General features: G+C 59.4%; 1 protein-coding gene and 2 long non-coding RNA genes across 4 annotated transcripts in view; 2 read left to right on the forward strand and 1 right to left on the reverse strand.

Moving 5' to 3' along the window:
• The window catches only part of NOTCH1 (notch receptor 1), a 47,366-nt gene extending 44,429 nt beyond the window's left edge, over positions 1–2,937 (reverse strand). Inside the window, 2 exon segments of the mRNA XM_032478804.1 lie at positions 802–883; positions 2,609–2,937. Of these exon segments, the coding sequence (XP_032334695.1) occupies positions 802–883; positions 2,609–2,669 (143 nt within the window). The 5' untranslated portion in view covers positions 2,670–2,937.
• Positions 2,938–3,311: 374 nt separating this feature from the next.
• On the forward strand, positions 3,312–14,380 carry LOC116663307. Of its 2 annotated transcripts, none has more exons than XR_004319552.1 (3): positions 3,312–4,058; positions 11,576–11,741; positions 11,888–14,380. It is a non-coding gene; the product is annotated as an uncharacterized LOC116663307 (long non-coding RNA). The 2 variants fall into 2 exon arrangements; XR_004319551.1 differs by lacking the exon at positions 3,312–4,058 and adding an exon at positions 8,933–10,625.
• A 4,034-nt stretch (positions 14,381–18,414) lies between these two features.
• LOC116662998 lies at positions 18,415–19,658 on the forward strand. Its single transcript, XR_004319001.1, has 3 exons — positions 18,415–18,685; positions 18,895–19,015; positions 19,269–19,658. It is a non-coding gene; the product is annotated as an uncharacterized LOC116662998 (long non-coding RNA).
• The last annotated feature ends 5,642 nt before the right edge of the window (positions 19,659–25,300 follow it).

The raw sequence follows: 25,300 nt of genomic DNA on the forward strand, positions 1-25,300 counted from the left end.
CAGAAACACTTCCCTAAGGCTGCTGACTGGTCCTCACAGACAGGCAGAAGGCAGGTTCTAAACGGACTCCCTGCCCGAGTCCGGGACAATCCAGGCAGGTCACCATCTCCCTCAGTTCACAGCTGAGGACTCAAGGCTGGGAAGGTGCAGGGCCAGCCAGTTAGGAGGTCAGAACTGCAGATGCCAGAACCAAAACCAAGCTTCTTGCAGGTCCTACTAGCCCCCACAACCTGGGGAGAAGGGCACAGCCAATGAGATGAGTTCCAGCTAGTCTTCCCCCACCTCACCTGACACCAGAGAGGAGTGGACAGGGAAGGCAGAGGGCTGAGAAGGGCGGGTTTGGCTTTGAAATAGTCAGTTTCTTGCTGACAGGCATCACCTGCCCAGGAGGCTCTCACCTGCCCGGCAGAGGCACCCCCAAGTGGCAGGGCAGTGAGGGCGCAGCTTCTCTATAGATGTTCCAGAGCCCCCCCCCCCCCCCCCGGCAGCTCAGCTGTTTCTCAGGGACTTCAGGAAGAAACAGGTACTGGGGATTCCCACCTAGCACCGCAGGAACCCTAGGTGGCCCACAAAAGAGTGCTCAAACCTCCAGCAGCCAGACCAGCTCCACACGCAGCATAATTGCTGGTGATTAAGTAATTGCCAGACTTCGTCCAATAAAAGTAGCACGTGACCGCGCCCAGCCTTCTGGGCCATCTCCAGAAGACAATGGCCTAGTGTTCTGCCCCTGCTGCCCTGCTGCAGAAGGCAAGGGCTCTGCTCCCGACAAAGCAACAGGTCCCCGCAGGGGCGCATACTCACACGCAGGCCTCGGTGCCATTGAGGGACACTTCACACTTCCCACCATTCAAGCAAGTCTCGCTGGTCTGGGAACATCGCAGGCCTGGGGAGGGGCAAGAGGAGAGGTCAGTCTGGCCAGTACTAGAAAGGGCACACCCCAAGGTTGCCCCAATCATGGGGTTGCTGGGGGCAAGGGGGTCCCAGGAAGCCCTGCACGAACCCCAAGGACCTTCGACATTCTGCCTAGAGTTCTGAAGTCACAACTAGGGGGAGGAGGAACAGGCTGGCTGGATGGCAGGTGGATAAGTCATGCCCCAAGTGGGGACGGGTAGTCTGAAATGCCTCTGGACAGTGGTGGAGAAAAGCAGAGATGACCCTGGCCACTCTCCCAAACTTCTCACTTCCCAACCTGTCTTCACTTGGGACCCTGGCTGGGCTGGGCCCCTACCAGTCACCAGGATTGTGCTGCTGTTCAAACAAGTTCTTCGAGGGGGCAGTGCTGGGGAGGGGGTGGCGGTGGCTACACTCAGCTCCCCGCTCGTGGGAAAATGCGACAGCTGCAGGGCCCGCTGCCCCGCCCGCCAACAAAGCGCCGGCAGAGGAATCAGAGCAGCTCATTGTCCCGCCAGGGCCGCCTCCTAGGGCACCGGGACTGCACCCGAGGACATGGCCCCGCCTCCACGGACACCCAACACCGGCTCCCCAGGGAGGGCATCTTCAGTGGCAGCCCCCTCACACACAACCAGGAGAGGGGGATGAAGATGCCCCATTTGTTAGGAATTCGACCCCATTCTTGGGAAGGGATCAATTAAGCCCCTCTCTCTCGATCTTACTAGGGGTGTGTAAATTAAGCCCCCAGGGGGGCCCAGATGGGGTGTGATGGGGGGCCCTACCTTCTGGAACTGGGGAGCTAATTCTCCCTCCAACTTTTGGGGGAAGAGCAGAATTAATCACCGTTAGATTCCTTAGATTCCCCTCGATGTGAAGTGGAGAGGAAAAAGCGCCCCTCTCCCAAACTGCCCCCCGCCCCACTCCCCCGCAAGGTTTCCAAACTTGAACTCCGAAAAGTGGAAGTCCCACCAGTTGCACGCAGCTCGGTCTTCCGCACACACGCCCACCCCACAAAAACTGCGAGCCGGTGTGGGGGCAGCAAGCCGGCGTGGGGAGCGGACACCGCTGGTGGGGCAGCCAGGAGCCCGGGGACACCTGGTCCGCGCCCCTCTCCTTGGCCCCGTGCGAACTCTCTTAACCAGGAAGGAGGCCGCGCCCACCTCGCGCCCCTCTGCCCACCACGCCCCGCAGCCGGGTCCGGCGGTGCGGCTCAGTAAAGGCGAACGCGGCGCCCCGGACCCTAGGCTCCGGGCCCAACATCCGCCCCCGGCGCGGGCCAGAGGCGAAGCAAAAAGATAAATGGCCCCAAAGCAACAGGAAACCAAAACCGACTCGATTCAAATCGAAAAGTAGTAGGCAGCTCGCTCGCCAGGACCGGCGGCGAGCCCCACGCGCGGCTGGTGAAGGGCGAGTCCAGGGCTGGGTCCTCGGGGCCCCCAGCGGCCCACGTCAGGCTTCAAACTCGACTTCAAACCCGGCTCCAAATAAGTTCCAGGCGCGAGCGGCCCGAGCCCGCCCCGATGGGGCAAGCGGCGCGGGGAAGGCTCAGTCCTTCTCCGCGAGCGCGGGACTCCAGCTCCCACCCCATCCGAGGTCGTCCGGTTCCCCTCCCCACCCCGGCCGCCCGCTCCCAGCCACCCAGGGCGCGCGCGTAGGGCGCCGCCAAACTTTCCGAAGGCGCGGAAAGTTGCGGGCTCGCGGGCGGGCGGGCGCCTACCTCGTGCGGCGAGCGTGGGCAGCAGCGCCAGGCAGAGCAGGGGCGCCAGGAACGGCGGCATGCCTGCCCGCCGGCTGCCCGCTGCGCCCGGTGGCGGCCTCTTGCGCCCGGCCGGCTAGGCTCGGGCGTACACACGCGCGCCGGACGGTCCCACGGGCGGCGGCGGCCCGCTACTGCCCTCTCCTTTCTGGCTGGGGGGCGATGCTGGGCTCTCGCGGCCTCCACGGCCCGGCTCCGCGCCCGAGATCGTTCCTTCACTGCGCTCGCGCCCGCGCCCGCGCCCAGCGCCCAGCGCCCCTTCGCTCCCTCCCGCGGCCAAGGCACTAGTGAGGCGCTGGGCCGCCGTGCGCTCCGCCCCCGCCCCGCCAGCTCCGCCCCCGGGTCCCGCCCCCGCCGATCCCTCCGCACCCCTCTCCCCTCGCTGGCCGCGCCCCTCAGCGCGCCCCGACCAGCCGCGCGCCTCCTCGGACTGGGGCGCGTGTCTTGAGCTCAAATCCTCCTGGGTTGGGGGCCGCGGCGATACCGGGAAGGGTCGGGACCCGGCCCTAGGGACTACTTCTTGTTCAAAAGTTTTCGGAAGCCAAAAGTTTGGTCCAGGGCTGCGGAAGGATCCGGCTCTGGCAGTCGTCGCGCTCGGCGACAATTGGCAACGATTTGCATCTCAATAGCCGAGGTGGCGCGGGCCAAGTGGGGAATGGGGAGCCTGGGGAAAGTCGTGCCCGGGGAGGAGCTGGGCCCGGGGAGATGGGGAGGAGCGACCGAAGCCCAGTTTGGGGGACCTTGGGACGGGACGGGACGGGACGGGACGGGGACTCTGGCAGAAGTCGTGCCCTCAGCAGCCGTGGGCGCACCTTTGGCCCAGGGGCTACGTGGTCGCAGTTAAGCCTCTGAGAGACGGAGGTCAGACACCCGTAGCTCTGAAGGCTGGGGCGCTTGACCCCGAGGGACGGTGGCGCCATGGCCTCAGCATCTGGAAAGGGGGCTCTGAATGCCCCAAGGAAACAGTCTGGGGCCAATGCCTGGACGGATGGATTGCGCACCAGCTTCCCCAGGAGGGATCCGCCTCTAGACGCTTCTTGGTTCCTTCTCTAGCGCCTCCAGCATAAGGCGCGCGGCAAAGCACGCATGGGTCAAACAGACCTGCTGCTATCACCTGTACAGCCAGGGCCCCTCCCACGAGCTCCTTCCGGATGATTTATTTATTTCCTCCGCGAGGCCAAATTTGGGCATCCTGTGCCAACCTAGGTTAAGTGCTGGGCGTCCAAAATGCCTACCTTAACTAAACCAAAATTTACAGTCTGGCACTGGAGACAGACAGCACCCCCTCATCTCAACACAGGGTAGTGAGCCCCAGGCAGGTGGCGCAACCACCCAGCCCTGCATCCTGGCGACGTTCCTGTAGTAGGTGATGCCAGAGGGGAGCCTTAAAGGCTGAGAGAGTCCTCGCAAGGTAAGGGGCCCGGGGCAGGAGAACCCTCAGGACTGCAGAAATCCCAGAGACTGGCAGAGAAGCAGCCCTTCCTGGGGAGGTCCAGAGAGGTGGGCAGAGTGGGGTGCCCGGTGGTGGGCATATTACAGACCTGATCCCAGTCTGCCCTTCTTGGCACACCTGTTGCTGGGCACTGCTGGCAGCTGGGATGCTGTCACGAGCACAAGAGGGACAGTCAGTCCTGGCCCCCCAGCAGCTACTGCTGGAGCCTCCCTGGCCTGCCTCCTCCCAGAAGCTGGCGGCACTTCTCAGAGCCTGGGGTAACTTCTGTCGGGGTCAGTGCCCGGGAGAGGAGGCCCCCGGAGGCAGCAGAGATGTTTATATAACAGCAGCCAGGCAGCCTGGAAGAGCAGATTTTCCGTAGAAGGAAGAGGGGGCTGCAGAGTCCCTCCCCTGCATACCCCGAGTTCATGGACTCAGATCTCTGCAGGCCACATCCCTCTCTACTCCCGGGGATGAACTGAGAACCTCATGCCAGGCAGTCTTCTGGGAGCCACTGCCTGTGTGCCCTCCACTGGAGCCCTGCGTCTCTGCCAGCAGGACCCAGACCAAAAGTAAAGTCCCATCCAGCCCTGGCTGGGGAGCAAGTTCTCACCCTTCTGCCAAGGAGCAGCACTGGAGGAGGGGGCACTGCAGGAGGTGGGGAGGGAGGGAGGAGGGGAGTCTCACCTGGATCTGCCCAGCCCTGCCAACGCTACCCTGGGTCTCTGCCCAGGAGCTGGGCTCTCTCTTTAGCTCATGGTACAGACGGGCAACCAGGCCTTCCAAGCTTCTAACCCCTGTGCCACCTGCTGCCTGGGCTGTCCCATGGGCAACTTGGGGCCCTAAGGAGACCCCAGAAAAAGCAGAAGTGCCTTGTGTGTGAGGCCAAGGACAGGGGCTGGGCTAGGACGCCCTCCCATCCAGTCCTGGGAAAGGGGTGGGCCAGGCCCTGGCAAATGGGCCCCAAGCTTTTTCATTCACAAATGAGGCGGGAGATTTCTGGCCTCCCCTTCCTGTCCCTCTTTATCAGTCTGCTCAGGCCAGGGAGTTTGAGGGAGGGGAGGGCTGGAGGGCCAGATGGCCTAGACCCTGGAGACCTCTTACAGGGTGGGCAGCTTAGGGAAGCCCTGGTCAGTGGATGTGGGAGAAGCTAAGGAGAAACAAGGGAGGAGAGAGGAATTTGGGGTGCTGGCCACTTCAAAAACCCAACGGGAGGGTGGGGCCTGGGGCAGCCAGAAGCTGAACTGAGGCACAGCAGTGGGACACCACTTTGGGTCCTGTCCTGCTGTGGCGGGAGCCGGGACTGGGTTTGCTGGGCAGTCCTCTGCAGAGGCTGCTGAATGGACAGCTCCCAAGTTGTCTAGGGGAGCTTGAACCAGGGGGAGTGAGGCTGCAGACCTGGCTTGCAGAGGGGACGGGTGAGAGTCCTGGGGGCCAGCCTGCCCGGGCCCCGAAGGGGAGAAGGACCTCAGGCTGAGTTGGGTCAGTCCCCCTGTCTCTTGCTTCCAGAGATACAGGGGTGCCATCATCCGGATGGGCTGGGGAGGCCATGCTGGCATTGGCCCATACCTGCCCCCCAAAGAAAACCCATCCCAGCATCCTCCTGCCGGGGGTCCAGCATGACTTGGCCTGCTTGGGGGACAAGTCAGCATGTTTAAAACTCCCAAAGAATGACAAGTTTTTACTGTACAGCACAGGAAACTCTATTCACTATCCCATAGTGACCTATAATGAAAAGAATATGAAAATGAATATACTTATGAATACGTGTGACTGAACTAGTACGCTGTGCACCATAAACTGACACAACATTGCAAACTGACTGTACGTCAATTAAAAAAAAGAGCTCCCCAGGATTCTAGGGTGTAGCCAGGGCTGAGCCTCATGATCCCGGGCTCCTTCCCTTTCCTTCATGCAGGGGTGATTGGTCTTGGTGCTTCAGGGGCTCCCCTGTGACCCTGCAGCCCGGGGTAGGGGTAGTGTGACGCTCCTGATTTTTCAGAGAGGTTGTGATGAGACTGGTTCTGTGTCAGACCACGTTCCAGCCTGGGTCTTCAGCAGGCGGACGGGCTCCCAGAACCAGCAGGGCTGGGGGTCGCCCTCTCTGCCCTTGTGTATTGCTCACAGTGTGGGGGCAGCAGGTCAGACGCAGGGTGCAGGCACAGGTGTGAGTTAGGGTGGCCCTATAGCGGGGGAGGGAGGTCCATGGAAGAGACGAGGGCCTGGAGGCCGGCCTGCGAACAGTGCGGGGGGGTGGCTTTTGATGGGTGCACTGGCCTGATCTGTGGGGGGATGTGCCAGCCAGGGCAGCTGTGGGTCGATTCCAGAACACAAGGGGTAGGGCTTCTCCACCTTTGGAAGCCGATTGTAAAACATAGGTGACTTGCTTGGAAAGAGAGAGCCTAGGGGCCCACTCTTACCCCAACACAGCCAGGCCCAGGCCCAGCACTGGCCTCTGACCAGCAGACCCACTGAAGGACCGTCACTGCCCCCGGGCCTCCGTTTCCTCCTCTACAGAGAGATTTCTAAAACCCTGTCTACCTTTTCCTGCTTAAAACCAACTCAGAACATTTCCAGAGGTCTGAGCATCTTTCCAGGATGTGGATTCAGTGGCTGTGTGGTGTTGCTTTAGGAGGATGGGCCAGGGCGGGCTACCCCGTCCCCGGTGCCGGACACTGGGCTGTGAGCAGCTCCTCTCTGTGCGGGTGGGCCTGGGGCTCTGCTGCTCTTTCCTAAGGATGCATTCAGGCCAAGCTCTGAGGGTTTCCCTCATCATTCCAAAAAGGAAAGGGGCAGGCTGGGGTCTAGAACGTGCGTCCTACCCTGCCTTCACCCCACATGCAGGGATCCACTGTCACCCAGGCCGGGGTGTGCACCCACATGCCTACACTGAGAGCAGACTGGCCGGGGCCACCTGCAGGTGCTGGCATCTCTCCTGGGCCAGCTTCACCAGGCCTGATGGCAGAGGCCCCCTCATGCTCTGCACCCCAGGCAGTCTGCAGTGGGTCAGTTCCCTGCTCTGCCATCTGCATACACGTCCTCTGCTGAAATGACCCCTCCTTCATCAGCCTTCACCTCCAGGAAGCTATCCCAGACCCGAGGGCCTGCCAAGCCCCCGCACCAATCATACGGCGTTCTGGGGCTGGGGGCGGCGAGGGTGCAGTCCTATGTTCAGGGGCCTGTGGGTCCTACCCCCACCTCCCCCACAACAGAGGCAGACTAACCCATGGCTAACAGATGGCCCGGTGATGGGTGATTGCACAGAGCCCTGCCCTGCTGAGGGTGCTATCCACCTGTCACCCACAGCGGTCACTGCTTGGGAGCCCCAAGACCTCTTGGCAGCTCAGAGCCAGGAAGCGGATTGACTGTAAGACCCCTGCTGCCTACAAAGCCTGGGCAGGAGGGTCGGCATCCCAGAAGCAGGCACAGAGCCCGGGCAGTGTGCTGCCCGGGCAAGTCCCCTACAGGGAGACTCCTCCCTGAGCAGGGGAGCCGATCGGCGTGGCTGGTGTGGGCTCCGGGGGCCACAAGACTGGCCCATGGGGCGCACCTGGTGCTTGTCACATGAGAACTCAGCTGCAGGGCAGTCAGAGGAGTGCAGGCCCTGACAGGGACCACTCGCCTCTCCCCAGGAGCCCGTGGACTGCTCAGTGCACAGACCCCAGGGGCAGGTGGCCCTGGCATGGTGTCCCCAGCTCTGAGAAGGCCCCCAGTCCCCCTCAGCTGCCCACAGAGCCTTGGCGGAGCTGGGCCTGGAGTCGTGTCACTCAGGGCTCAGTGGCTCACCTCTGGGTGCCCAGCGGGGAGACAGCCAGCCTCAAAGGAGGAAGGGCCCGCCTGGGGCCTGGGGCATTGTGTGAAGCAGGCTGAGCCTGCTAAACCATGGAGGAGGGACGTCGGTGGGTGGGCTCAGGAAGGCTGTCTAGCTTAGAGCTGACAGCTCCAGGCAGGGGCTGGCAGGGGCTGGCAGGGGCTGGCAGGGGCTGGCCGAGGCAGGGAAGCTGTCGCCATGCCCGGTTTACAGACAGGACACTGAGGGCGCTGTGGAGCCCACCTGGCCCGTGGGCTAACCCTGTGAACCCCCCCACCCCTGTGGATCCTGGGACCCCTGCAGTGCCTACTGGGAGTGGGGCTGGCCCTGGCCCTAGGGAGCTTCCACCCTGCCTGGCCCTGCTGGCTGCAGCTCAGAACTTTCTCCAAAAAGAAAGGGCCCCAGGGGACGAAACTGCTAGGCCCCACCCCTCTGGCTTCAGTAAGAACAGAGCCTCCGCAGGCCTGAGTCACCCACTCACGGAGAAGCCAGCCAGGCTGGGTCCCTCTTCCCCCATCTCCTCCCTCTCCCTTGCCCCTTCCTTCTTTCCTTCCTTCCTTCCTTCCTCCCTCCCTCCCTCCCTCCCTCCCTCCTTCCCTTTCTTTCTCTCTGGGGCTAAAAATAGCTAGAGATCTCCTAAAAAAGTCTGTTTTTATCTTCACAGGGAAGATACAGGAGTCTCACAGCAGAATCTTTCTGCCCCAGCAGAAGTCGCTGGGGAGGAGCCAGGAGCCCCTGCGGACCATCTGCCCCAGCTCTGCAGCCCCTGCCCTCTGGGGCTGCCCCATCCCCCAGGGGGGCCTCAGCCCTCGCCTGCGGGACTCTCAGCCTCTCAGCAAGTTTCTCAGGGCTGCCTGGGTTTCTTCCCATTTGCTCCAGACACATTTAAACATGTCTAGGACTTCCGCCCTCCCCCACATACCCCCCAACGGCCCCCTGTTAAAAAGAAAATGGGCCTGGAAACCGAGGTTTGGGTTACAGGGAGCACAGGGAATTCTGTTCCTGACATAAAATGGAACACAAACATTAGCAGGTACGGCACATCTGTGAGTTATTTTCACGTCTCCAGGGGAAAAGGAAAAAACCCCAACAATCCTTAAGTAAGACCAGAATTCTTCTATATTTCTGCCTTGACAGCTAAGGAAAAAATTTGCCAAAAACCAGAGGCGCTGCTGAGTGTTGGCGTGGGAATGCTGGCTGAGTCAGAGGCTTGCTCTGGGCAGTTTAAATACAAACAGGCACACTGGTGGCAAATACCAGGGGGCCGTGCCTGGTCGGAGCTTCTGCAGTCCAGAAGGGGCTTTTGCAACCTCCCCCTCTAGTCGCCTTTCCCTTGGCCGCTCCAGCCTCCTTCTGGTCACTATCAGCGTCTCTCTGGTTAATGTTTGGTGCGATAATTCTCAAAAATCAGCCAGGAAAGCCATCTTTCATGTGGCTGTGACTGCTTGGCCCCAGCTGGAGAGAGGACTGCCCAGCAGCGCCAGACGCCCGAGGGGGCTTCGGCCACCGAAGGTCTTCGGCCACCGAGGGTCTTCATGCAACATAAATCAGACCGGCTATTGCTCGGTCAGAGGGAGGATAAAAAATACCTCAGTGCTGTGGGAGCAGCCTTGATGGGATTCCCTGGTGTGTTCCCAGGGGTGCGGGGCCCTAAGGTAGGGGCGGGGGGCGCTGGCAGACGTGGGAACCCAGGGCCACTGCCCCTCCTTGGCCCAGCCTGGTGACCCACGCGTGGGACCTGCCCTGCACTGGGGTGACTACCATGCCCTAAGCACCTGCCGTGGGCACCCCACTCCCTCAGCCACCTGATATGGCAGGGGTGAAGGGCCTCACTGATTTTTCCCTCTTTGGTTCCCAAGCATCTCATGGAAGGAAAGCTGGTTCCCATGCTGGAGGCAGGGCTGGGAAGGGGCCACAGGGGCCCAGGGCTCTGCTGGTGTGGGGCAAGTGTAGGGGGAGGTCCCCTCTGCCACGCATCCTCTGAGCAGGGCGCTGGGGGAGGTGGGCCGCTGCAGTGAACGTGACGTGGGCCCCTCCCCCTCCTTGGGGGCCCCGACTCATGGTGGGGTGTCTGTCCTCCCTTCCCCGAAGCTGGAGGTCCTGGGTGTGTTTGGACTAACGTCTGCTCTTCACTTAGAACAGTGAGGCTTGGAGTCAATTCAAGGGAAGAAATGTGAAGGAAAGCAGATGCCATCTCCAGGGGACCTCCACGCTCTGTCCACCGCGGCCAGGAGCTCTGCAAAGTTGTGGGTGGGGAGAGCCCTTGTCCCTCCAACATCAACCCAGACCCCTGCATGGGGCTGTCTGGTCCCCGGGAACTTGATGCGGGGTTCTGAGCCACCAGCTGCAGCGACCTGTCTGTCTGTTCCTCTGTCTGTCTGTGTGCCTGGGCCCCTCGCCGGGCCGGGGCTGGGATCCCTTGTCAGCAGTTATATACCTGCACTTGGAGGCCACCTGAGCCCCAAACCCCTCCATCGGCTGCGCCTGGACCAGGCCCGGCCGGCCCCGGGCTGAGGAATGCAACAGCGCTCAGCGCACAGAGCAGGGGGTTGGGAACTCTTATGTCTGTGTCGAGCAGGACCAGTGCCCTGGTCGGGGAGGCCAGAAAGTCTTTTGTGGACTCAGAGGCATCTGTCAGGCTCCTTCTCCGCTGTGCCAGGTGCAGGGGTGGGACAGTGACCAACCCCTCGTGCTTGAGGAAGGAGGAAGACAGCGGTGTGTGTGGCCGGAGGCAGGTGAGAGGCGGAGCGCTGGGTGCCGCTGGGTGGGGTCAGTGCAGGAGGCGACACAGGAGCAGAGACCCCAGAAGGTGAGGGAGGGGCCGTGCAGGTATCTGGGGAGAAATGGCTGAGCAGAGCGGGGCCAGCACACCCTCCTCTGCACCCACCTGTGCTCCCACAGGGACCGGCCACGGGTGCCAAAGGCTGGCTTGTGCCTTTAGCCTGGCGGGCCCACGCTCGGCCCTTAGAATAAAATCAGGGGACTGCAGCACCGTCCGTGGGACCTGTCTCCTTTACTGTGCTCGGTTCTGCCCGCCAGGAGGCGGTTCCTGGTTTGTGACTTGCCAGTCACGGCTGTCCCGCAAAGATGTATAGGATAGTTTCTTCTCGGAACCTGTGAATGTGACCTTATTTGGAAATAGGGTCTTTGCAGGCGTAATCAAGTTACAGTGAGGTCGGACTGGAGTGGGGTCAGAACTCGGAGAGCATCGCTGTCTGTAGTTCCAAGGCTCCCATTTTGTGGTCGTTTGTTGCTGCGGCCCAGGAGACTAACCCAAGGAGGGCTTGGTGAGGGGGAGTGGGGTGTGGCTGAGCCCAGTCCCCCACAGGTGGGCGGGGAGAGGCTGCTCATGCCAGGGGAGAGAGCCCAGGTTTGCTGGCACCGGCCTCCACGCCCACTCGCTGGCACGTGGCTCCAGCAGGTCCCTCTTCAGATGAAACGACGAAACAGCACAAGGAGATGCCTTGATGTCTGTTAAGCTGTAAAGTGGGGCTTGGGTTGTCACAGATGGCAGGGAGGGTGCCGCTCAGGTCCTGGATCTCTGGTGGCTAAAGGCCTCTGTCCTGTGTCCACTGGTCCACAGCGCTGGGCCGATCCCTCCCCGATGGGGGAGAGGGTGGGGGCGACGTGCCACATTCTTGCTAAAATACAACGACACTGAAACCTGAACTTGCTCTGTCCCCAGACACAGACTCCAACTGGCAAGCTGCGTGTTTGTGCCGCTGGGCACGTCCAGCTCTCTCACCCAAGCTGTGGGCTCAGCCCCTCGGAGGAAAGCACGGAACACTGCAAGCGGATTAGTGTGGGCTACAAGCATCTTGAGCTGGCATTGAAGTGGAAACTAAATCAGGGTGGGTTCAAGTTCGCCGTGCCTCAGGTAGAAAGGGAGGATGGTGTGCTTCGACAGGCTCGTCTGGAAGTGGTTCCTTCTGGGTGTTTCTTCCTGAGGGGTACTGCTGACAGGTCCTCAAAGGAGCCCCGCTTCCTGTTTCTGCAGAACGAGGAAAACGGTTGCTCCTTGAATCTTCGTGAACATGTTCCTTGAAAGCCCCGCCTGGGCCTTGCCCGGCTGGTATCTGCCCCTCCTCCCCGAGTCCTCCATCTGACGGAAGGTGCGGTCAGAGCCCAGAGAGCGGGGCACCCAGCCTGCTCTGCCGAGACTCTGTGTCCCAGCCCAGCGGGAATATGAGACGGACACAGGTACTCAAAGCCCCTGAAACCGCGTCTTGGCCTTTTCTTCATCAGCTCTCTTCTTGTTCAAAGGTGTGGGATTTTGGTTCCAAAGGAGACTCTGGACAACAGGGAAGCAGCTCCCCCTGAAGTGGCCCTAGCTCTGGGGGGCTGTCCCCGGTTCTGCCTGCAGACCCCGCAGGTGGCAGGGATGGCCTCATCGGGGCAGTTCTAGAAGAAGAGCCCACAGGGCTCCGTGATGACTCAGTCTGGACTTCCTCCCCTGCCACACACAGCCAAGGAAGGCACAAGCTCCAGGGACATGCGGGGGGACCCCAGGAGATGGAGGGATAGGCCTGAGGCTCGGACCAGCTCCCACTGAGAGGTGGGGAGGACCAAGGCCACCTCCCAGAGGTACTTGTCAACCCCCCACGACTGATTTACACCTGCCCCCGACACGTGCCACACAGTCCTGAGCTGGGTGCTGGGTTGAGTGGCTCACCTGGTCTGGGTCCTGAGAGGCCCCCGAAGAAGGGAGGGGCTGTGAGATTTGGGGAGTCCAGGCTCTGCTGGTGCTGCGACCAAGGGGCAGACTTCCCACCCCATGCCCACGGGAGGCCCCATCTCCTAGGAGCCCAGAGCCAGGAAATGGCTTCCCTCCATGGGCCCCTCCCAGTGGGCCAGACTCGACCCCGTGGGGACCCTCCTCAGCCCACACATGGCAGTGGCAGGAGGGAGGTGGTCTTGAGAGCCACACAGGCCAGGGAGTGGAAGGGGGCATGGCTGAGGGGAGAGACGCAGGGAGGACCACACTTCTGACCGGGCATCCTCCTCTGGTCACCGCTAAGCTGGGTGGCCTCGGAACGTCCCAAGAGGGGAACCAAGGCAGAGAGGCCCCGGGCTGGGGCCACCCTTGTCAGCAGGTCCCAGGAGGCCTTGGCCTCTCCCCCCTCCGTGGGGAGTGGCTCTTGTTTCACTTCAAGGCCAATTGATGAAAAAACAAACATGTTTGTGTTTATTGGTTATGTTTTTTCACACAAATGAAAATTCCTCCCCCCCATTATAAAAATTCAGACAGAAGCAACTAGCGTAGAGACGGAGGTTACATCCCTGCCACCCCAGCAAGGGCCCTTCTTTCTGCCTCGGTTAGAGACTGAGCTGGGGTGGTCTCCTCCCCGTCCCGCACGCCCACCGCCGGGCCCGCCATTGTGATCAGACGCCATAGTTATCTTCAGGGGATGGGGACGGCGGTTGGGGACGGCGGTTGGGTGGGGCAGCTTGCCGGGGGTCTACAGAGCCGGACGCAGTGTAGACACTCAATCTGGGGGTCAAATGAGCGAGTACGAGCAGGACTTTCTCCAGCTCCCATCCTGTGGTCCACTCCTCGGCACGCTACCTGTGGTCACACCCCTGTAGGGATGGGGAGCTCACCCCCTGTAGCCCAGAGTCCTCTGCATCTCAAGGTCAGGAAAGTTCTGGGCTCACGGTGGGCTGGGAGCCCCATGCGCAGTCAGTCAGATGGAACAGGAAATTAACCCAGACGAGCTGTGTTCCAAAGTGCCGGAGTCTCTCAGGGACGTCCTTTGACTCAACTGTGGGGGAGGCCTCTGTGGCCTGGCGGTGGCCATGGTCAGAGTCCCCCAGGCCAGGGGCAGTGAGGGCACACGTGGGGGAGGGGTGCTGTTTTCCCTGGACGGTGTCTCGAGTTCATGTGAGACTCTGGGCCGTCGAGGGCTGGCCCGAGATGCATGGCTTCCTTAGCGCGGGACTGGGGGCTGGCATGGGCTGGAGGGAACCCCAAGACCCATGTTCCCTACGCCCTTCCCTGGACCTCAGCTCTTCTGTTTCAGCATCTTCTGGGCAGCCTGGCCTCCAGGAGCTGTGAAAAGGCTCCCTAGAACCTCACCCGAGGTGCAGGGGTGCGGGGCCAGAGGGGGTGGGGTGCCCTCCAGGCCCAAGCCGCCGGGAGCTGTGCCCCCCTACCTTCCTGTTGTGCCAGTGTGTGTGTTCACATTTGTTTACATTTGGTTTAGAATTCAGGCAGGCCTCGTTTGATTGCTCTTCTCAGATACTCTGATTTTTACAAATTGAAGGTCTGCGGCCACCCTGCGTCAAGCTCATCGAGTGGAGCCATTTTCCCAACAGCACTGGCTCCCTTCCTGGCTCTGTGTCACCTTTTGGTAATTCTTGAATACAGTTCCAGCTTTCTCATGGTTATTATATTTGTCACAGTATCTGTGGTCAGTGACTTTGGCATTATTGCAACTCACGGAAGGCTCCGACGATGGTTGGCATTTTTTTTTACAATAAAGAATTTTTAAGTTAAGGCATGTGCATTGCTTTTTTAGCCATAATACTATTACGTGTTTAGTAGACTACAGTATAGCGTAAACATGACTTTTAGATGCACTGGGCCAAAAAACGTGTGTGCCTTGCTTTATCGCAACATGCGCTTTATCGTGGTGTCCCCGGCTCGGCCTGTGTGAGCGCCATTTGCGCCGACAAAAGACCCAGCTCCAGAACAAACAGGCCGTGCTTTACTCCATGGACTTGGCTCTCCCAGTTCCCTACCAATGCCGCACATCAAGAAGCCTCACCTCAAATGTCAACCCCAAGAAGGGGGAGCACTGGGCAGGCAGGCCCTTGCCCTGGGGTGACGACTGACCTCGTGCTGCAGAGGGTTTCCGGAATCACTCCTAAAGCCCGAGGGAGAGCTTGGGGGTTGCATCTTAGAGTTTGGGGTCAGGAACCCCTGATCCACAGTGCTTGTTCACGGTCTAGCAAGCTGGGTGGCCTAAGGCAGGTGGCTTTCCTGCTCTCAGCCTCAGGCTTCTCAGCTGTAGAATGGACACACTTCTGGGACCTATGAGGGGCTGAAATGGGCTAAGTGGGCCCTCCATGCTTCTGGGTCTGCCTTGTGATCAGCACTTTTGGTGGACAACTGTGGTTTCGGAACCTACTGCTTCCCCAGTCCTCTGCTCGTGTGTTTGGACTTCTAAGTCCAGGGTGGGCACATGGCCCAGGCTGGCTGGGACAGGGGTCCAAGCCTTGTGCAGAGTCCATCTTCCACAGGAGTTGCTGAGCTGGGGGGACACAAGCCATCTCTGCCGTGCTGTGAGGAGTGGAGCCCAAGGAGCCTAGAGAAAGACAGAGACAAGGTCTAGATGGCGCATTACCAGGAGGCCCTGGATTCAGCCATACCTGAAGCTGATACTCTCTTTTTTTTCTTTTTTCGATTGAAGTATTGTTGGTTTACAGTGTTGTGTTAGTTTCTGGTGCACAGCATAGTATGGTGAGTCAGATACATATATATTCTTTTTCATTGTAGGTTATTGCAAGCTATTGAGTATAGTTCCTTGTGCTGTACGGGAGGACCTTGCTGTTTACCTATTTTTCTGTTAAGTAGTTTGTATCTGCTAATCCCAAACTCCTAATTTATTCCTCCCCTACTTTCCCCTTTAGTAACCATAAGTTTTTTTTCTATGTCTGTGAATCTGTTTCTGTTTTGTAAATAGGTTCATTTGTGTCATTTTCTTAGATTCCGCATGTAATGATATCATGTGATATTTGTCTTTCTCTGTCTGACTCGCTTCACTTACAGTGATGATCTCCAGGTCCACCCATGTTGCTGCAAATGGCATTATTTCATTCTTTCTAATGGCTAAATAGTATTCCATTGTATATACAACTTCTTTATCCAGTCATCTGTTGATGGACATTTAGGTTGCTTCCATGTCTTGGCTACTGTAAATAGTGCTGCTATGAACTTTGGGCTTCCATCTGGTACCCGGCCAGAGCTGGGAGGCCTAGCTGCCAAACAGCAGCCAGAAACCCTCCAAGAGGCCCGTCCCCCACCCTCTCTGGTCTCTGTGCCACTGCCAAGACAGCCTGAGAGGCCCTTGTGGCCAGCGACCTCAGGGCTGGAAGCGGACCCCCTGGCCCAACGCCCATCACAGCAGACACTGAAACTACCCACTTCCTCCTGAGGTCACCTGGCCTGGCTGGGGGCTGTACCCCTGGCCACCTGGGTGCCAGTGCCCCCTTCCCACCCAGGCCCAGAAATGGGCCCCCTCCCTCCAGCCACGGACCCTTCACCAGCCCCGGTGCCCACTTCCTTCCCCAGCCTTGGCTCGGCAGCCGGTTGAGGGGAGGGTGTTGGTTCCCCTCGGGAAGCTGCCTGACCCCAGTGTTTCCCGGCGCACTTAGCTGTGCCCACCACCTTCATCCCAGGGCTGAGCAGGTGTTTCCGCACCCTGGCACTCAGGGGGCCTCAGAGCCTCACAGTGGGAGTCTGGGGCCCCCAGAGGCCTCCGGCGAGGCCACAGTTTCTGTTTACTCGTAGGAGAATGTTCCCTTCCACTTTGGCAGGACCTGGGCTTTGATGTGTCCCCTCGGGAAGCAGGCAGGCCAGCCTGGCCCTTGCTGGACGAGTCTCATTTCTGTCGTAAGACGGTGAGGGGGCTGGATGTCCATATGGGAGCCATGGAGCTGGACTCTGCTCGGGCTCCACACAGCCTCACCATCCCTCAGGCGAGTCCAGCTCCCTTGCGCCAACCTTCATCTGTAAAGTGAGGCCAGCAAACCCCCAGAGAACTGCAGTGAGGCACACAGAGGGTGGGGAGCGGAGGGATGGCCAGAGGTTTAGACATCGTGCCAAAGAGGAGCAGACGCAGGTGCCACAGCGATGCCAGACCAAGGAGGCGGGGCTTCACCTGGGAGGGGTATCCAGCTCCTGGGCTGCGGCCTCCCCTGGCCCTGGGGTCTTCAGCCAGCTGTCCACTGGGGGTCTTTGGGTCCCTGACCCTGTCCTCCTAGCCTGCTCTAGGAAGGCCAGATCTCCAGGACAGGAAATGTTCCCCTGGGGACCGTCCCCTCCCTCACTGATGGACGAAGGACTGGGTTCAAGGCCTCATCCTGCCCACTCTCACCAGCTCTGTGATCATGGAAGAGTCCCCTCCCCTTTCTGAGCCTGCCTTTTCTCCTCTGGAGGGAATATTTCTTCTCACCCCATTCACCCCATAGGACTGGCCAAGTATGAGAAATGTAGGGTGAATTATGAAGAGTTTAGACTCCTCCATTCAGGACATTGGTCTTACCCAGGACCACAGGCCACCTGGGGAGGCATCAGCCTGTAGCTCTGATGGGCGTATGACAATCCACAAAGCAAGGCTGGCGCTTTATGGTTTGTTTACACTATTGCATGGAGCCCTTCCATGGGTTCCTGCCACACCAATGGCCCCTCCTCGACGCCATTCCCCAGTCTGGGCTCTTCCTGGAGTTTGGAAGGTGGGAATCACCACCCTGCTTCCTAACCAAACTGACAACATGGAAATGTGTCTATCGGCATGGGGGTGGTCCTCCTAGGGCTGCAGGCTCTGAGGCCCTGGGTTGGAGTCAGACTTGGAGAGCCTTACTGAATTCTCCCCAGCCAAGCCCCCCACGACCCTGGAGCTGGGTTTTGGCCTTCAGGGTACAGCTTTGCAGGCTGTGGGCAGGCAGACAGCCCGTTGCAGGTCCAAGGCTCTAAGCCCGCAGCAGGGGCCCTCGTCTGCTGCTGTGAGTTGGCAAGAGTGTGGCCTGCAGTTGGCCCCAGCTGCAGGGTGTCAACCCCCAGATCTGCCCGGCTGCCTAGGACCTGGGGGCCTGAGGCTGAAAATGGAATCTGACCGTCCTTTTGGGAACCGGCCTGAGGAGAGGAGCCTGTTCAAGGCCAGCCTCTGGGGTGCAGTCAACGGGAAAATCCATGGGAGCTGGAGGCCCGGTGAGAAGGGAAAGGGAGGGCCGGGTCACAGGGCTTCACAAACTGAAACAGGCAGAAAGGGGTGTCTTCTGAATGTCCGCGTTGCCGTGAGCTGCTGAGCCTGCTCTGGGGCCACCGGGGTCCCGGCTGGGGATTTCAGGGGGCCCACAGCATGGGCAGAGCAGGGTCCCGGGTGGGAATTTCGGGGCACTCGCAGAGGTTGGTGCCCCCCGCCTCGATGCCCCAGGTGAAGCCCAGGCTCTCCTCCTGAGCCTCCGGGGTGTGTAGCAGAGAGAATGGTTCCAGGGGGATCCCAGCCTCAGAAGATGGCTCAGCACAGCGTCCCGCCTCCATCCCAGACGGAATCCCAGATTTATTCTGATGTCAATGTGTAGCAAGAGGCAGAAAATGTTCATGTTTCTGACCTAGTGATTCTACTTCTGGGAATTTATCCTGAGGAAATAATGCGAAGCCCAGAAAACCCGCCTCTGGGAGACTCCTGTGGCTGCATTATTTATAACCGGGAGAACCCGGAAACAAGCCAGATGTAGGGGGAGGCCGGCTAAGAAAACCATCCATGTCTGTCTAACTGAATAATGTGTGGTTGTTAGAAGCTGTGCCTGTGGAAAGTTCCAGCACCATGGGAAACGGTTACTATGTGATGGGACAAGAAGGGGCAGCATCTCCGGGCCAAGCGAACCAAAGCCTGGAACTTCAGGTGCCCTGGCGTCCACTCTGGTTCTAGGTGGTGGGATGTGGTGGTTTGGGTTCCTGCTGTGTTCTGCTCTGATACGGGTCCGTGGTGGGGACCTTCCTATAAAACCCTGGACCCAGAGACCCTCCACGCGAGCCGCCAGGGGCTGGGATTCCCGGGCCTGCCTCCAGGTCAGTAGCTGCAAGGGGGGTCTCCGGAGGAGAGTCAGGAGGAGGGTGCCTGAGGGGTGGGCCCCCAGGCCCGGGCAGGGGCGGGAGCCGTCCTAGCTGGGGGGTCCTCCCTGCGTCTCCTACCGTCCAGCTAGTGCTGGGCCGCACACATCTCCCTGTGAAGACTGTCCATTCTCTCTGCTCAAGACTTCATTTTGGGGGTGACCTAGGAGCAAAACAAGGAGGCAACCAGGCTGGGAAAGGCCCCGCACCCACAGTGACCGACGCACCCCCAGCACAGCATGGCCACTTTCTCACCATTAATCACCTCGATACTCACCCAAGACGCAAGTAATTACCGGGCAGAGTGGGGGCGTTTATTTTCTCTCTGGCTGCTGGGAGCGTGGGGCTGGGATGGGCCCAGGCAAGCCTTCTGTGGGGGTCTGGGGCTCCCTCATTCCCTCCTGGCCCAGCCCCCAAGTCCAGAGGCTCGCCCTGCCCCCTGCCAGATGGGGGACCAGCCTCAGGGAAGTGAGGGGAAGCCCTGCTTTGCAATTTAAGACCATCCACCTGACCCCAGGCCTGTCACGCCTTGCTCTGCCAGGTGTGCCCTCCCCGCACCTCTCCCCGCTCCTGAAAGCACAGCACAGCATTGCTCTCTGGGAGCAATGTCAGGCCATCTAACCACCCCCCGGGCCTCAGTCTTCACACCTGAAAGCTGGGGCAGTGCTACCTTCCTGGTGGGCTGTGAGGTGACAGCGGCGGCTACGTGGGCTGTTCTGGGGAACTTGTGGGGACAAGCTGATCTCTGCCCTCGGCACAAATGAATGAAGAAAGAGTGAATGAAGGGAGTGGAGTCCTGACATGTCAGCCACACGATCAGCCGCCAACACAATGTGCTCGGGGAGGAGGACGAGATGCCTGTAGCGAAGGGCGCCTGCCACGGCCCCCATGGATACAAGACGCCCACGGGGATAAAGCCGCTGAGAGCAAGTAGGTCAGTGGCTGCCAAGGGCTGGGGTTGCCAGGTAGGGGGTGACTGCTAACAGGGACAAGGTCTCCTTTGGGGGTAATGAGGATGCTCTGAAACTAAAACACACCATAGAGAAGGTATTAAATGCCACTGAGTGGTTCATCTTAAAGTGGCTTCTTTTATATTATGTGAATTTCACCTTAATTAAAAAAACAAAAGCTCGAATGGCTGGGGTGTCTTCTCCAGGCCCCTGTCTGCCCTGGCACTACTCCTGCCCCAGAGGTGAGCGCTGGCACTGTCCCCTCCCAAGTGAGGAAGCTCAGCTCAAGGAGGGAGGTGACCTAGCCCAGGGCCCATGTGGTTGGTGGGGTTTGAACCCAGGTCCCCTGCTGCAAAGCAGACATGCAGAGGAGGCATCCTGACCCAGTTTCCCTTCTGAAGCACAGGCATCAGAAAGGGGGCAAAGATGAGGTCCTGTAAGGGCCTGGGTTCCCCGAGGGCACCCTTAGAGGCAGGAAAAGGCCGGACCAGGCCTGGGGGGCAGGCGGGGCAGCGGGCCCTTGTGTGGGGCCACATTCTCGACTCTGTCTGGATGGCCAGCCCTCCCACCCACATCCTGGGCCGCTGATGGCCTGAGTCTAGGCCTGACCCTGAGTGTCCTGCTCCTGCCCCTGCCCGTCCTGTCCCTTTGGTCCCTCGCCCCAGGCAGGCCTCCCCTTCAGTCAGAGCCCGGGAGCTGAGCCAGGGCCCCATGCCAGGGGCCAGAGCTGGGCTGAGGTCCGATTCCTGGCAGGCCTGCCTGGCACTTGAACCCCACCTGAAATGGGGGGACAGGCCCCCCAGCACCACTGCCTGGGTTGGAGCCCACCTTAGCAGCTGGGAGGGTGCTGTGCCCTCTCTCTGCCCTGACCCTTGGGCATCCTTGCCACTCGCTGGAGGCCTGGGAAGATCTCAGGCTGCCCCCTGCACAGCTGGGACCCAGCCCAGTTGCTTACAGCCCCCTGAGATGCAGGCCCACCCCCTTCCTGCCTCTGTGTGGACAGCCCCTGGCACCTCCCACCCCAATGATGCGTCTCAAAGATTGTCCTCTGTGCCCCCACTTCATGGAAGTGGAAGACTGACCCCCAGAGAGGAGGGGGATCCTAGAGCAGGGGGGAGTTGACCTTCACTTGATGGGCACCCAGCCAGGTCCCCGTGACTGTCCCACGTGCACACACGCATGTGTTGGGGTGGAGCACACTACACACTCGTGGGCCTCACTGGGCCACTGATGTCTGCGCTGGGAAGGAAGAGAGAGAGGTTTTCCCCCCAGGTGATGCCCGGCCTTCCGTGTGTTGGCGGTGTGCAGGCTCAGCTGGGCAGACAGACGTAGGCCGACGTGGGCCCCTGGCCAGGGTCTGGCCAGGTCAGTGGTCAGGGAGAGGGTCTCTGGAGGATGCCACTTCTCTCATCTGCAGGCGGACAGGATCCTTGCAGGCGGCCTGCAGCCCAGCTCCTCCAGCCCCGGCCCACTGATGCCTGCCCCAGGTTTGCCCCAGTTGTAGGCCCCCCAGACCCCTCCAGACAGCCCAGACCTTCAACAACTGCTGGCCAGGGCCCCCATGTTCCATTCCTGGCCTTACTGTCCTCTCCTCCTCTCTGTCCTCTGCTCTCTCCTCACCAGGTCTGACCCCCCGCATCCTCCCCAAGAGGCTCCTGAGCTCACCGTGCCTAAGCCCCTGTCACTCCCATTCCTCATCCTCACCGTGAGAAGTTGGCCTTCCCAGCACCAGGGACCCTGTCCCATTTGCCTTCGGCCATGTTTCCACTCCCAGTGCTGCCTCCACTGGGGAGCCCTCCTGGCTTGTTCTGGTGCTGACAGGAACCCACTCGACCCACTCTGTGGAGCCCTGGCAGGCGAGGACAGTGGCCATCCCCGTGTCACAGAAACTGAGGCTGGGAACCTGGAGCCACTGGCCAAAGACCCCACAGCAGAAGTGTGGCAGAGCGGGGCCATGGCCCCTCGGAGTGGGCAAGAATGTCCACCCCTCTCTGTCTAGTCCCCAGGGGAGCCAGCTGGGCGGCACTGCCTCCCACTGACAGAGGATGGAGGGGCTGTCCTCCCCCAAGCTGGGTCCTCCCAGGGATCCCACCTGACCCGACCCCCTGCTCCCAGCTGGCCTGCTGCCCACCAGTGTCCCCTTGCCGGGGCCATGGATGCCAAGACAGGGCCGGTCAGGGCCCCATAACCCCTGAGCTCCTTATGGCTTCCACAGACAACCGCTTGCAGGACAGCATGGCTGGGGCAGAGAAAGGGTGGGCCTGCTGGGCCCTGGCCTCCCAGCCACCCCCCGGCTTCATTTTCCCTCAGGTCTGCCCCTCCTCCCTTGTCCTCCCAGCCCCCCTCCCCACTTATGTGGGCTGACCTCCCTGATGTCACCGACAGCCCTCCCCTCTCCTGCATCACACCCCAGGTCTGTTCACACCCCTTGGCCTTCGCCCTCAAGGCTCTCTGTGCCCAGTGCACCCTCCCCGCACCCCTCCCTGCTCGTGAAGGCACAGCCCAGGACCTGTGTCTCCGGGAGCACTGCCAGTCAGACTGGCTGTGATTTCTGCAGGCCGGCCTCCGATATTCATCAACCCACTCACCTCCCCAACCCTGGGAGGCAGGCACCATCCTAACTGCCTCCCCCATTTTGCAGATAACAGGCAGGGGCCACTTCTGAGCTGCCGGCAATCACCCCCGCTCTGCAGGGTGGACTGCACCACAGTGTCTGGGACCCCCACAGCCTCCAGCAGCCTGAGGGGCTGGCAGACAAAGGGACTCTCCCTTCACATGGACTTAGATTTCTTTTCCTCTCCCTCCCCTTCCACCCCATCTCCCCTTCCCCTCTCCCACATGTCTGTTCCCACCTTGGGCTGAGAGCAGACACGCTCTCAGGGCACGGGTGCCCTGTCCCATTGTCCTGCTGAGATCACTAAGGTCAATACGGAGGCTGCAGGGCTGCTAGCAGTTGTGGCTTCCCAGGTTCATGATGGACCCTGGTGTTGTGCAGTGCACAACCTGTACCACTGTGCTCAGTAGCCCTTGCTCACTCCCACTTGGTGCCTAAACCTGGCCAATCTCATCCCTGTGCCCCCTCTGCCTGACAGGTGTGAGTGACAGGAAGACGCAGAAGCTTGGCAAGGATGGGCTAGGCTGGCCAAGTGCTGGAGAGGAGGCCCCTCCAAGGCTCAGGCAGCATTCCTGGGATGCCTGTGCCCCATTCAGCAGCCAACGCACTTGCTATGCAAACACTAAGGGCCCCATACACAATGGTTCCCGCCAGCCTGGCTGGCCAGCCAGACCCCTCCTGCACCTCCTCCCCACCCCATTGTCCTTCCCTCTGGAGAGGGGCAGTTGGGGGGGCACTGGGAGGGGGACCCAGACCCAGTCCCTTTCTCCAGTGCAGGAAAGGGCTAGGAATGCTGGGAGAGGATGAATGGCCATGCAGATGAGATGCTGATGAACCTGGGCCAGGACTCCCAGAAAGTGAGACCTGGGAGCTGCCCCACCCCAGCCCAGACGGAGGGGCTTACCCCCTTCACCCCTCCCCCATCCGTGGGCTGAACCTCCAGCCCCTCCAGGGGAACTTTCTTGGGTGGAGACCACCCACAGGCCTCCAGCATTGGCGTCACACATTCTCGTCCCTCTGTCTGGGTCCCCAGCTTGGTAGGCCCCCCTCCTTGGGGTCTAGCCCTCCACAGCATGGCCCCTGCAACAAAGGACTGTCAACGCCCACCCACAATGGTGCTCTGTCGCCCTGTCGCCCTGTCGCCCCTGCTGAGGTCTGAGTTTGAGTGGGAAGAGCCTGCTTGTTTAGGACTGAGTTCTGGGGCTAGCAGCCGTGTTTGATGAATGAATAAGCAACCTCGTCATCCTTCCCCACTTCCTCCCACACACCCAGAGCCCTGATCCAGACCTGGAACAGGAGGCCAGGCTTTGGCAGGACCCCCAGCCCCTTATTCACTCCTCCTCCCCTGCTGTTGCCCACCCTTCCACCTGCACTCGTGGTTCTGAAATCAGCAAGGATCCAAAGAATGTACTGAGAAAACTTTTCTGCTCCCCATCCTGGGCTCGCAACTTCCATCCTGAGGGCCACAAGGTGCTCGTGTCTGTGGGCCCTTCCCTAGACCAGATTCTCCAGGCACGTCGAGCGTACATTTCTGCCCCCTCTGTTCCCTGACAGAACAGGGATCCCATTCTGCACACCACTGGGCATCGCTCACTGCACGTACAGCACACAGAAATGCCCATTATCAACACCTGAAAGCCTTCTTCCTTGCTCCTTTCTTTGCCTGTTGAATAGTCTACCACGTGGTTTGTACAGTCCACTGATGGGCATTTATGTTTTTTCTGGCCAGCTCAGGAACCATGCTGCCATGACCTGGTACCTGAGATGGCAGTGGGCAGGATGCCTTCCTAGAGGTAGGACCGCTGGGTCAAAGGATGTGCGTTCGTAATTCTGAGAGATTTTGCTGAATGGCTCCCTGTGGAGGCTGTAACCATTTACAATCATTTAGGGTAATATATGCAAGTTCCTATATCCTCACAGCGCTGCCAACAGTGTGTAATCAGAGGCTCAGCCAATGTGATGGGTAAACATGCCATCAGGGCAGCTTTAATTTGCATTTCTCTTGCCAAGAGTGAGGTTGAGTCTCTCTCATCTTTTCATAAGACATTTGCTTTTCCTTTCATGTGAACTCTCTGTTCATATCCTTTGCTTTTTCATTTTCTTTCCCTTGTTGGATTGGTAGCCTTTTTACTGATTTGTTGGAGCTCTTTACATATGAGCAAAATGAGTCCTTTGAGTGATACACTTTGCAAATATTTTCCCCATGTTGCTACACAGCAGATCTTGCCTTTGCTTTGGGTATCACACTGTTTTAATTATTGTAGCTTTATAACGGTTCTGATACCTAGTGGGGCTAGTTTGCCCTTCTCACACTGGCAGAGAATACAGAAGCCCACCCCAACATCCATGACCTTCTCCCTTCCCCCTGTGTAACATGATTTTATTTGTGGCAGCAAAGCACAAAGAATCTGCACCTCCCAGCTTTGAGGCAGAGAGGTGTGGCTATAGGACTAGGTTCTAGACAGTGAGAGGGAAGTAGAAGTGAGGTTTGGTGCTTCCAGGGACTTTCCCTGTAAAGGAGGGCATGAATGGGTCTTCTTCCTTTCTCCTCCCAGCTGTCTGGAATATGAGGTGGTGACTGGAGCTCCAGCAGCCATCTTGGGTCACTTGGCAAACTCGGAAAGGAAACCACACAACAGAAGGTCAGGACAGAGAGATGGAAGGATCCTGAGTCCTGAATACCATTTCAAATCTTTCTTAATATGGATCTGGGATATTTCTTATTGATTTCCAAATACTTTATAATTTTTAGAGTAATCATATACGGGGCCTTTCTTTCATATACTGCCTACTGAGTTAATGTTTGCACACATGAAATGTATTGAGATTCCTGTGTTTACTTTGCTCTCAGCCACTGTAAGGAATTCTTTTATTATTTGAAACCTTTCAGTTTTTCAGATATTTAATAACAATGTCTGTAAATAATGATGACTTTATCTCTTCTTTTTCCAGTAATTACAACTTTATTTCTTTCTCTTGTCTAATTGCACTGGCCAGCACCCCCAGAAC

Source organism: Camelus ferus, chromosome 4, assembly GCF_009834535.1.
Source record: "Camelus ferus isolate YT-003-E chromosome 4, BCGSAC_Cfer_1.0, whole genome shotgun sequence".
Lineage (NCBI taxonomy): Eukaryota > Metazoa > Chordata > Mammalia > Artiodactyla > Camelidae > Camelus > Camelus ferus.